Consider the following 13,175-nt stretch of genomic DNA (forward strand, 5'->3'; position numbering starts at 1 on the left):
TCATGTAGTGCAAAAACTGACTTTAAAATATGTACTATTATATCTTTTACACTTGAGTGTGCAATTACTTAGATCTGTGTCCTATAAAAGCATAGTTAAGTAAGAACTAGTTTCCAAATTCTCTTCCAAAAGTATGGTTTTAGAACTACAACATATTTAACACTTCAGAACAACACTTTGAGGGCAGACGCCACCTAACCTTGGGGTCTAACATCAACACACAGCAAGTAATGTCTGATTAGAGGTGGCCTCACTACAAGTAGAGGGCATCTCATTACCCATTAGGTCATCGCACAGTTAAGTGCCTGTGTGTAGAGCAATATTCAGAAACAATGGCGTGCAACACAGACAAGTTCAAATACACTTTTAATCCTACCTGTGAACATTTATTGGGGGTGTAAAGCCATCTTCTGAATTTTTCAATGAGTTTTAGGTAATTGGAATTATGACTTTAGAGGGTTGTATAATCATTTTACAGGCGGAAAGGAATTTTAGTCTAACATGAAAAAAAATATTTCAAGGATTGAATTTGAATTTTGAGGGTTTGTTCTTCTTACTTGCAACTTAATTATTGTACAGTGAAGCTATAGCCATTGCAACTTAATTAATGAATGTTGAACCAAATGTTTCTTTGGTATCTTTAGCATTTGGCTTATAATGGCTGTGTACATATATTTTTAAACCTTCAGTTACAAGTTACTCAGATCACTGCAACAGGAATGTACTTTTGCAAGCTTTTCTTACTATATGATCAGCTGTTGCTTTTTTCTTGAAAGATGGAACAAAGAAGATTAAGAGATAAAAGTAGCAGGCTGGAAACTCACATGACAGCTGGGAGGTGCCAGCTGCTACAGGGAGATCTTGGAAGCTGTGTGTTTTTATAAATATCTTCTAATTAAAGTATCTGATTTCAAAGATATAATGCAGTTCTCACACATAGTAGTCAACAGCTGCATTAACATTTAAAGAAAAGCACAAAGTTTCATGTAATTTAACACAAAACTAGTTACTATATATTTGTTAAAAAATATTTTAAATTGTATTGTAGGGCCAGGGGTTTAGCTCAGCAGCACAAATACCTGCCTGGCAAGTGCAAGGTCACGAGTTCGATTCCCAGTACCAAAAAAAAAAAAAAATCATATTTTAAAGAAATTATTAGGTTTTATTACCTAAAAAATATAGAAAAAGATAGTCATGCCACTTCCATTTAGTTCAAACAACAAGACTCTATCTGTCCAAGCAAATCTGAGGAAAATATATGGTATATCACTATTCTAAAATATTAGCTACATGAAGAGTAAACATGTTAGTTACTACAATCACATTTCATTTTAATTTCAAATGTACTGAAAAACCTAATGAAATTTACAGAAAACTATAATTTTATTAAAATGTAATTTCTAATTATTATATAGAAAGCTATCAGAAACTTTTTTTTTTTTTTTTTTTTGGTCTTTTTGAGGCAGGGTTTCATTATATGGTTCAGGCTGGCCTTGAGCTCACTTTGTATTCCCAGTTTGGCCTCACAGTGATCCTCCTGCCTCAGTGTTCTGAGTGCTGGGACTATAGGCATGCACCACCATGCTTAGCTCATCAGAAACTTTTAAAGTGAACTTCTGACCTTTCATATTTCAAAGATTTTTTAGAATGAAGTCATTAGACTCATTAACTATATGGAGTCTGACAAAGCAGAAACACTTATTAGATTAAACCAGCAAATACCTAAATCATTACTATCAAAATCCTAACATTAAGGTATATTTTGTTTCAACTGCTATAGTTGCATGCATTTAGTTACCTTTAACAAATTAATTATATCTTTACTTTAAAAAGTCCATAAAGGGGCCCAGCACTCTCCTGTAATCCCAGCATTCAGAAGACTGAGCAGGAAGCCTGTCATGAGTTCAAGGCCAGCCTCGGCTATCAGTGAGTTCAAGGCATCTGAACTGCATAGTGAAACCCTGTCTCAAAGACAATAAATAAATAAGTAAATACATACATACAAGCCCAATAAATGACAAATCCAAAAAAAAAAAAAGCCACTTTTTTTGGTACCAGGGCTCAATCTCACAATCTCATGCTTGCTAGGCAGGCACTTGTGCTGCTGAGCTAACTCTCCCTGGCCCAAAATATTTTAATTTTTAAAAATTAATAAGGTACTAACAATTTTATTTTGATGTTTTGCTATTAATTGGCTTAATAAAAATATATAAATAACATGGAGAACATTATTGTTCTTTAAAACAAAATTTTAAAATGCTTCGTTGAAGCTAATACAAACTTTTTTTTTTCTTTTTGAGACAGGGTCTCACTGCCTTGTGCTCACTTTGCAGCCCAGTCTGGTTTTGAACTTGAACCTTGTTGCAAGTTGCAAGCGAACTTGCAACAATTCACTTGCCTTAGCCTCCCAAGATTATAGGAATGTGCCACCACACATGGCTACAAAGCAACTTTTAAGAGTTTGATAAAAGCTGAGAAATGTCACCTAGGTAGTGGTGTAAAACATTAAAATGCTGAGTTAGCAGTGTACTTATTTGCAAGAATCACATCATCTAGTTCCTTACTCCACATAAGGGTATACCTGATAATGTTTAACTGTGATAATCTTTTTCTAACCTCATCAGAATTTTGTATTCAGTGCTCAAGAAAATGATTTCCTGCTGGTTATGGCAGTACATGCCTTTCATCCTTAGCTGCACAGGAGGCTAAGTCAAGCGATTACAAATTTGAGATTAGCCTGGGAAACTTAGTGAAATCCCGTCTCAAAATAAAACTTCAAAAAGGGGTGGGGACGTAGTTCAACAGCACAAGGCTTGTCCAGCACGCATGAGACTGGGTTCAATTGGGGGGAGATAAATAATCTTTACAGCTGACTGTAGTAATGTGCTTATGAAAGCACAAGATAATATTCAGATACACATATGTATATTTATCTACCTCAGTTCCTATGTTCCACCATTAATTTTTATCCATTACTAGCACAATTTGCATTTCTTCAACAGCAGAATGCAATGATTACTTTTTAATTAAGAACACAGAATCTTTCCAGGTATGGTGGCACATGCCACATTCCAGCACTTGGGAGGTTGAGGCAGGAGGAATCACTACAAGTTGGAGATCAGTCTGGACTACAAAGTAAGCTCAAGGTCAGCCTGAACTGCATATGAAACGCTGTCTCAAAAAGACCAAAAGTCAAAACAAAAAACACAGAATCTAATGAACACTATTCAGGTTGAGAGAAAACCATTCAATTAAAAGCACCTTGCCAGGCCCGGTGACCACATGCCTGGAATACCAGTATTTAGAGCCCGAGGCAGGAGGATCACTGTGAGACTGTGAGTTCAAGGCAACCCTGAGCAGCATAGTGAGTCTCTGTCTCAAAAAGACACATAAATACACACACAAGCACCTTGTTAAACTCTAGAAAATATTTTAAGAGTAAGGATATCTTGTATTTATTTTAGAAAAGGCTGAATCTTACAGCCAACTCTTAATTCTATCTTGATTCAATATTCATAGCATTGCCACTGTGCGCTAGGTACAGAGAGATAGTGAGAACAGCCCGAGAGCAAATAAGCAGGTAGAGTACCAAATGCAGCTAAGTAGGGTAGGAACAGCTCTGGAGCGTGATTGGCAAGGCCTTGTAACAGAGGCGCTACAGAGATTTCTCAGTGACCCTGTCAAGCTGAGACCTGATGATGAAGGAAATGATTGTTGGATTTGTGGAGTGTTCAAATCATTTTAATGATCCCACACATTGACACAAGCTCAATCTGGTCAATGGGGAGGTATCAAGAGACTGCCAAAGTTTGTGTTTGAAACAGTCTTCAAATTCATAGTTAACAGCATTTGGAAATGGGGCCTTTGAGGAGCAATAAGGATCAGATGAGGTTTTTTTGAAATCTAGCATCACATAGTCTTAGCCAGGTCTAAAATATTAAAATAGTAATAATCATCATCTGGTTTAAATGAAAAAAGAAAGAAAAGAACAAACAAAAAACCTCCACCAATACTAAATTCAGAGATTAATAACTCTAAATATTAATGGAAGGCTGGGGATTTAGCTCAGTGGCATAAGCGCTTGCCTCACAAGTGGGAGGTCTTGAGTTTGACCCCTGGCACCAATATAAATAAATAAATAAATACATAAATGTTAAAGGAATAATATATAACAAATTTTGCTAAGAAAAATTCACTAGCAGCTGTGGTGTTATCCTTGTATGGAATTACTAGTAAAAAGCTTTTGTTTTACAACTATTTAGTCTGTAAAGAAAAATACCATGGTATATATTATTATATTTGTAGTTGTACTTAATTTTTATTGAGCATTGATTTTAGAAGATACTGATAAATCAATAATTTGATCCAGAGAAAATTATGACTATAGTATTTCAAATATTGTTAGGTACAGCATTGAAAAATGTATTCAGAATAGTAAATATATAATATGTACTTACTTTTATTGTTATAGTTGGTTCTATTACTCATAAAGTTATATTACAAATTAGAAATTTACAGTGTTTAGGAGTGAGTTTTTCTTTACTCTTGTTACAGAATTATAAATGAAGAGGAACAGTGTATTGCAATATGTATGGACAATTTTCAAGGTTAGAAATTAAAGGAGAAAAAAAAAGAAATTAAAGGAGAAAGAAAATAGGAATAAATAATTACCAATATGCAACATTATTTCTGAGGTAATCAGAAAATAAAAATCAAAGATAAGAAGCAAGTATATCCAAAAGATTGCTCCAAGTGGTAACTGTGGTTTTTTTTTTTAAACCAACAAAAGCAACTGACATAATTTCCCTCTTAAACAGGAAGTGGAAATAAAATGAATTATTGCAGACTTGCTTTTTCAGACTCCTTGACTAATTGAACTAAGCTCTTAAATGGTTTCCTTTATCAGCATTCAATAGCTAATAATCATCACTCCAATTAATTACTCATTGCTTATAAAAACATTGAAAAATACAGAAATGATCTAAGTGAGAAAATAACTGTTTCAAAGGTCGAAAATATAGCATTAAACTCACATAAATAACATGTACCAAGTATGCTTTAGAGGCACTGGGATATAATTCCCTGAAACCATTAGTTTAGCTCTGATATTTTTGACTCCCCAAAGTGAACACGGATACTTATATCCAAATCCTCGTATCTCAGGATTCATGTAAATAATTAGTGCCAATTATCTTTGAGATTATTGTGAAAAATTTAAGTCACCTAATTCTTGCTTCCCAACTCTTAACCATTATTCTGCTCATAATCATTATACAAAATCCACTTGTTACTCCTAGTAAATGCAAATTATCTGATTATAACCCTGTTATTACCTCAATAAACTCTGTCCATATAGCTGCAAAGTTAGCAAAGTCAAGTATAGAAAACTTAAGATAAAAAAGCTAAAAAGGCTACCTTCAACAGTTCCTCTGTTCTATATACTGCTTACTATTATGAAAGAAATGAACTACAAATAGCAATTGTCCCAAACTAGGTCAATACAAAAAAAAAAAAAAAAAAAGTCTGAACATTTTGTAAACACTTGCTTTGGCTTTTTCTTTTAGATATCAAGAATGCTCTAATTAAAATGCAGTAGCATAAGCACTTAATAGCAACAGAAATATTTACCAATGCTTATTTACTTAATAACTTTTTTCCAGGAATCTTAAAATCACCTATGCTCATCACAATTCTGTAACTGAGAGAGGTAGGTACTACAGAAAACTGCAAAGACCAAGAAAAAAAATTTGGAGTGAGTAATCTTTGTGAATAACCTTCTGAATAATCTTTGTGAGCTAAAGACTACTTCCTTAGATAGCTGAATATATAAAATGGAGTATTATTTTACTTGCCTTCAACAAACTTAAATTTAGGCAAAAAAAAAAAAAACCCTTAGTGTTAAAAGGACAATATTTTTTTCTTATTTTATTTCATTTGTAATTGTATTTTTTAATTATGTTTATTGAAATTTGATTTTTATAGATACTATTTAGCCAGTGATATGACCCAGTATTAATACTGTGAAACTAAAAATTATACAGTATCTCAGGTTTATTTTGTATATATATTCTTAAATATCAAAAGACTATGTAACTATACAACCATTTTGCTTATCTTTCCATTTGAGGATAATGGTTTATGATAAACCATACACACCATGGATACCTGGGGCAGGCGCTATCTGTAGTCATGAAACCACTTTGTGCATGCAGAGTTAGTGAACTTCTAGGCACCCTACTGCTGTCCTCAGTGTTATTAGCACCATACTCCAACCAAGCGAACTCATGGAAAATGTTAAATAAGGTGCTAATTAAAAGAATAGGAACAACAAAAGGCTGTATTTCATCATCCTAAGATTTCACAGAGTTGGCGTGGGTTTATGTTTCAAATTCCCATATATTGAGAAATGATTTCTTAAATACCTCACCTCTTGAATTACTAGTGTAGCAATCCAAAATACTCTAAAGACTTAATAACTGATTACTATAATTGATTCTGTGAGGAATATATAGCTATAGCTATGCGAAAATAGAATTGAGTTAAAGATAATATTTTTACAGGAAGAAAGATGCTGGAGATCCATATCAGTAGTTACTAACCACATAAATACTAAAGATTTGTATTCTTTAGGAATACTGTGTGGGAATTTCATTTTATCTTCCCTTAGATGCCTGTCACAAGTTTATTAAAAATAAGATGATGCATGAACTACCAGTAATGGTATTAAATTCCAATCACTTTCAAGACAGGCAAGATTTAGAGCTATTAATTAAGACTTTACAGAATTGGGATCACTGATATTACAAATAGTATTTTTAAAAAGACACATTACAATGGCATTTTTAAAAAAGACATCAAAATAATCATACATTGTCAGCTGGCATTTCATACTAACCACTGGAGGAGGTAGCAATGCTTAGTGTTAGAATTTAAAATACAAGGTCAGCATTAGCTGTAAACAATTCTAAAGCACTGTAACTCTTTAAAAACATATGCAGTGAAAAAGGATTAGAATTCATATAAAAATCAGAAGTAAAAAAGCAAAAAATAGAAATATTTAGTGAATTTACTCAAAGTTTAAATGACACAGAAATGAAAAATCTTAAGAGCTATACACAGTAAAAAGTGAATATAAATTACCCAACTCCATGGATATTTCCAGTTAAACATTCATACAAATACATATTCACCTTTTTCTTTATACAGCAATATCACATACATACATTACATGAAAATTCTGGCAAAAAAAAATCAGAGATATTAACAATATTCTCACATATCAAAAATGGTGTGGAATATGTTTTAACAAAAACATTCCACATGAATGTAAACCCCTGATTTAATTCCACAACTGTATCATGCCAGAAACATTGTTGGTTTTAACTTTTTAAAAGCAAGATGATACTGGTATCATAACACATTGGCTTATTAATAATTAAGGCATTTTTTTATACACAGTATCTTAGTGTGCACAAAAATTTTAATATCGATTATTTACTATGATATTTTAAACTTTGAAAGTCTCTTCAACATAGGAAAATAGCTGCACACATTTAGGTGTTTTTCTTTCTTTCTTTCTTTTTTTTTTATAAAACACACACACACACAATCCATGATTGGTCTCTGTGGTTCCCAGCAGTAAGTCCTGTCTTATTTTTTCACATAGTATAAATTATATTTTAATGTAGGATTGCATTAAGATCCAGTAGTTCTTAAACAATGTTACTAAATAACCATAAGCCCCGCAGTGAATGATCTTCATAGTGCACTTTCACCTCATTGAAGTTGAAGCTGCTCCTTCTGGATATTTTCCACTTCAATGTGAAGTAGATTGTTAGGGTTTTATTAGTGGTTTCATTTTGTGGATTTTTAAAAGAAAAGGGTGGCTTTGATTTCTTCCACAGTTCAGAGCTGGAAATCATACAGTCCACGTATGTTTTTAAATAACCAAATGTTCTTCAGTAGAGGAAATCTCTCAATGCAACTGCAATAAATAAGCATCTACATCCTTAGAATATAAAGCAAAAAAAAAATTTCATTAGCCAATATGATAAATATACACACACACAATCCATTTTATTTTGCATTTTTTGTTGCTTGATTTGCCTTAGATTCCCTTTGTCACCTTAAGGTAGAAGACAAGCAACCTCTTTTAATCTTACTCAACCTCTTTTAATCTGCTTTTGTTTAGCACAGGGCCTGATACCTTACACATACTTAAAAATGTAAGCTAAATGAGTGAATATTTTGGTTTCTGTGCTCAAATGATTCTGATCTCCTTAGAATACACAGCAGTCTTACCAATGCTATATAAATTCAAGGCTAACTTAATGAAAGACTCTTTCCAGTTTCTACTCTCAAACACTAACATTTAACTGAGGGTTTAATTTTATAACAGGTTTTATTATAGGCTTAGGAAACTTCACACTGAACTTTTAATCACTCAACAGTCTTCAATAATAAAGTCCTATTTGCAATAAAGCTTCTCTTTTATAAAAATTTAAAACATTTCTTTTTTTCATGAAAACGTATTTCCAAGAAAACAATTACTTCTCAGTTTATATTCAGAACGAGACCTCTCCCTCTAATGCTAATATTTTATGCATACTTAAAACACTGAAACAGGGCAAGCCACTCAGAATCCCTTCTGTCTCTGTTGCTTTCTCTCTCTGACAGAAGCTTTCTTTCTCTCAATAAATATTCTGCTCTTAACTTCTGATGTTTCTAAAATTCATTCTTTGATTTTACTGAACACAAACTCATACTGGACATCTAGTAGGTTGGGAGTTTCTTTCGCTATATCGTTTGGAGGTCTTCCACTGAGATCACGGAATGCAGTCTTAAAGATGCAAACGCCTAGTGTCTATCAAGGGTTTTTAGACAGACCCTCTATAGAGTAACTGACTGCTGATCAGAAACCATGACCCCTTTTAGCCTAAAAAGACTGATCGGTCATTGCCCATTATACCTCACAGCAGTTCAGGGTACCTCTTCAGAATGGAGGGGATGCTATAGGCAGCTAAATTAGATAGAATTTTACAGGCAGTCAGATAGGGCCAGGCGTTCAAAGAAGCCAGTGCAGAAACTAGATGCTTTGCAACCACGTGGAAAGATACCTCCCGCTGTGGGCCAGACCTCAAGACAAAAGGAAAAACAAATGCACCCCTGCCCTAAGTATAAACATCAGGGATTGATATGCTAAATAGTTATCAGATTCCCCAGTGGAAGTCAGAAAAAGCCACTAACCACCCCCTCAAAGACCCAGTTCTGTATTCATGACTCACTTTCTGATTTGATCTCGATTTAATCAATTGAACCTGAGCAATTACACTTGTAATCTTACTGGTTGACCATAGTTCTGTCCCACCTCATGCCCACCTTGCAAGTTCCCATTTTTTCCCACTATGTACCTGCCTTGCCTTGCGGTTCTGCTGTATAAAAATCCCTAGAAGAGGCAGAGTCCTCAGCAACCCACTCAGTACCCCTTCCGTCTCTCAGACAGAAGTTTTCTCAATAAATATTCTGCTCTTTTAAAAAAAAAATGAAACAAAAACTTCCAGTAAATTCATGTTTATGAGACTTCATTAAGAATTCTATAGAATAAAATCACAGAGTGATAACATCTTGCTTGATGGCATTTTCTTTTTTGGAAGGTAACTAATAAAAATTTTGTAAATCCGTAATATAAATCCCATTTGTCAAAATATTTTTTCTTAAACCAAAGAACATTTTCCTATTCTTGGCTAATGACTAATGTTCACTTAAGCTAACATTTAAGCCCAGTAATGCAATGGAAATATTTTTTTATTAATTTTTTGAAACAGGGTTTCATTATGTGGTTCAGGCTGGCCTTGAACTCACTATGTACCGTGGACATCCTTGAACTTGTGGTGAACCTCCTCCCTCCCAGTGCTTGGATTACAGGCGTGTACACATCTGGCTTTTTGGAGGAAAGGTTTGTTTTTTAATTTGTTGGCACTGGGAACTGAACCTAGAGCCTTGGACTTGCTAGCAGGTGCTATACCACTGAACTGCATCCCCAGATTGAAAATACTTCTTAATTTTTTTTTTGTCTTTTGAGACAGGGTCTTGCTGTGTGGTCTAGGACACCCCTCAACTCTCAGTGATCTTCCCTCATCAGTCTCCCAAGTGCTGGAATTACAGGCATGCAACACTACAAGGCAACAGTTAATTTTTTCTGCAATTGTAACTACGAATTGTAACTACAAATGTTGTCTGGATTACAATCCAAACCAGCATTGTACCTTTTAAGAGACAAACCAATCAAGGGCAACATTAAATTTATTCTGTGATTCAAATAATTCTTTTTCAAGAAGCTTAATATTAGCAAAATCAAAGTAAACATTAATATTCCAAAACCATTTGATTGTATTCATTTCTTGATTCCTGAGTGTCACTGCCTTTTCTGATGCTGTCAGAAAGGATGTTGAAAGGATTTTGCCCTGGATGGGAAGCTGCAGCAGTGGGAGGCTGGGAGGCAGAACCAAGAGGCTCTATCTTGAGGTCATCTTCCCCGCCCCTAAGCAATTTACCTGTGGCACGAAATGAATTCCAATGGGCTACCTGTGCATCAGTAATGCCCCTTAGGCTCCACCCCAAACCTAAACTATATGTATGCCCCCACACGATGAGTCGGGCAGAGAGAATGCCAGACCCCGGAGGTCATGGGGTCTCTCTCAGCATTCTTAAAATAAAGGCCACTTTTATTTCATATTTCTTATCTTTTTAGCCACGCCGAAAATTCTATCAGTCGTCATCTGTACTTTTATTTCAAATATTTTTCTCTGACTGGAACTAGGTCATTACTCTCATCACATTTCTGTAACTGTATGCGAAACGCATTCAACAACTAATCCCTGTTTCCTGCGTAGATCACATCCATATTCACAACCAGGAGACTAAGCAGTCTCAAAAATGAAACTGCCTTTAGCCTTTGTCTTGTACTGGGGCACTGAACCCTTTTTTTGAGGAAAGGTCTCGCTAAGTGGTGCAGGCTGGGCTTGAACCTGAGATCCTCCTGCTTCAACTTCCCAAAGTGCTGGTATTACAGGTGTGTGCTACCACGCCTGCCTGCTTTTAGAACTTATTAGAATACTATTAGTTTGCCTAGAGATATGAAACATTTATTTATAAATATACATTATTATATCTAATTTTCAATGCGTAACTTTCAAGCTTAAATATAGATTACCTTAGCTATGTTACCAGTATATCCTGGAACCAAAGTAAGATGGTTTGCCTGCTCCCATAATCTACTTAATTGTTGTTTTAAAATCTGGATATTTCTAGGGAAAAAAAAAGACAAAAAATGAGAAAACAAATAGTAGAATATGGACTTTGGTAATAAATACACTTAATGAAAACAGTTTTAAATTTTCCCAAGTTTTATCAGAAGAGAACCACATACTATTTAAAGTCTAGCAAGTGTTTAAAAGGGTACATATCAATCACAGAAACTCAAGGTTATTCAGTGGCCAAAGCAGATAAGAAAGCTAGGCATTTTCACAACCTCTTCTTAGCTATGAAGTGGAAAATTCTGAGAGCTAAGAAAAAATTACAGACTTTAAAGACATTCTTGAGAGATACTTTCTTTGTGACTTCATGAAAATATGGCTCATGTGATAAAATAAGCATTTCAAACCTACTCAGTATAGTTTTTACAATTATGATAGCACTGGCCCTCAGATTAACATCCAGATAGCCAAAGGGTGCTGCAGGATGCCTTCGTTTCTTATTTCACAAAGAGCATTTCTTTTTTTTTTTTTTTTTTTTTGTCTTTTTCGTTTTTATTGGTACCAGAGATCGAACTCATAACTGCCTGCTTACAAGGCAGGCACTTATGCAGCTGAGCTAAATCCCCAGCCCCCACAAAGAGCATTTCTTTCCTTCTCCCTTATTCATACAATAGACATAGAAGTAACTACTATGTGATCTTTTATTAAAATGAAGGGTATTGCTCTACAAGAAGACGACTTACAAGGGGGTACTAGGCTCTTAAATTCAACTTCTATATGATTTTCACAAATGAACAGTATCAAAACAATATTTCTCAGAAAATGAACATCCTAAATATTACACATTGATGATCATAGAATAAAATTATCCCTTTTAGCTGCTTTTCTAAAGAAATTTCAGTATGAATTTACCTTAGAAGGTATACTTACGTATCATTTATAATTTCTGTTTTGGATGAGAGCTCTGACCACCACCTTTTTATTACTGCTTGAAGCCAATTTAAACCAACTATTACATATCTGAAATGACATTTTGTTACAAAGTGCAAGTGTCATCCTCTAAGAAGCCTTTTACAAAACTGATCCTCCCCACCAAAAAAAAAAAAATTCCCACATTATGGTAACCATTTTTTATTAGCTTGATTGGAAGCCCTGTACTGCTTTCATTGTTTTGTTTTGACTGATTTTATTTTGTTTGATTGTATCATATCTGATGATACAGGCAGATACTCTGAAGACAGTAAGATGCATTATGATACCCAATGTAATTTTACTATTACGTTTTTTTGAAGTCCTATACTGTTTCCCTTGTTGTGTTTTTATTGGTTTTATTTTGTACTATGTTGTTTGATTTTATTATGCTTGATGGTATATGCAATTCTTTTGAAGATAACAAGAGGCATTATGGTAGCCATTGCTGATCTTGTGTTCTGTTTTTAAGTCATGTACCATGTTCATCCTTTTGTTTGGATTGACCCTATTCTTTTTTTTCATTGGTCATTCTTTTAAAAACAAAATAAAACAAAAAAACCTCCCACATACATACATACATACATACATACATAGATTTTTCTCTGAAATACATTTACTAGTTTCATGAGTTATTTCACAAACTGTACTTTATGTACTTGCTTATAAATATTTTTGTAATTATTCTTTAGTAATTTCATCTTCTTTTCCTAATCATACAATAGGCCCATTAAATGTGTATCTCATGGAGCCCGATCTAGTATATATGTATGTACAAAGCACAAAATCAAAATTCTGAAGGAGAAAAATGAGTTGAAATTTAAATTAGAACTTACTCTTCAAATTTGCTTTTAAGTAACGACTTTACTAGAGGCAATAAATCTACACAGCAGCCAAGTGAGATATACTGTTTTTCTTCCTGTAAACTAAAAGAAACATTAAGTTATAAAA

The 13,175-nt window shown here is 34.0% G+C and overlaps 1 protein-coding gene across 2 annotated transcripts in view; it reads right to left on the reverse strand.

Annotated features, from left to right (window-relative positions):
• Positions 1-4,290: 4,290 nt before the first annotated feature.
• Positions 4,291-13,175, reverse strand: part of Katnbl1 (katanin regulatory subunit B1 like 1) — a 42,824-nt gene continuing 33,939 nt past the window's right edge. For both annotated transcript variants that reach the window (XM_003475657.5, XM_063250331.1), the window contains 4 exons: positions 13,061-13,150; positions 12,186-12,275; positions 11,213-11,306; positions 4,291-8,008 (listed from right to left, as the gene is read on the reverse strand). In XM_003475657.5, the coding sequence (XP_003475705.1) occupies positions 7,976-8,008; positions 11,213-11,306; positions 12,186-12,275; positions 13,061-13,150 (307 nt within the window). In that variant the 3' untranslated portion in view covers positions 4,291-7,975. The remainder of the gene's footprint in view (positions 8,009-11,212; positions 11,307-12,185; positions 12,276-13,060; positions 13,151-13,175) is intronic.

The sequence above is a fragment of the Cavia porcellus genome, unplaced genomic scaffold (genome assembly GCF_034190915.1).
Source record: "Cavia porcellus strain 051 isolate PalLab524CR breed Dunkin Hartley unplaced genomic scaffold, mCavPor4.1 scaffold_6, whole genome shotgun sequence".
Taxonomy (NCBI): Eukaryota; Metazoa; Chordata; class Mammalia; order Rodentia; family Caviidae; genus Cavia; species Cavia porcellus.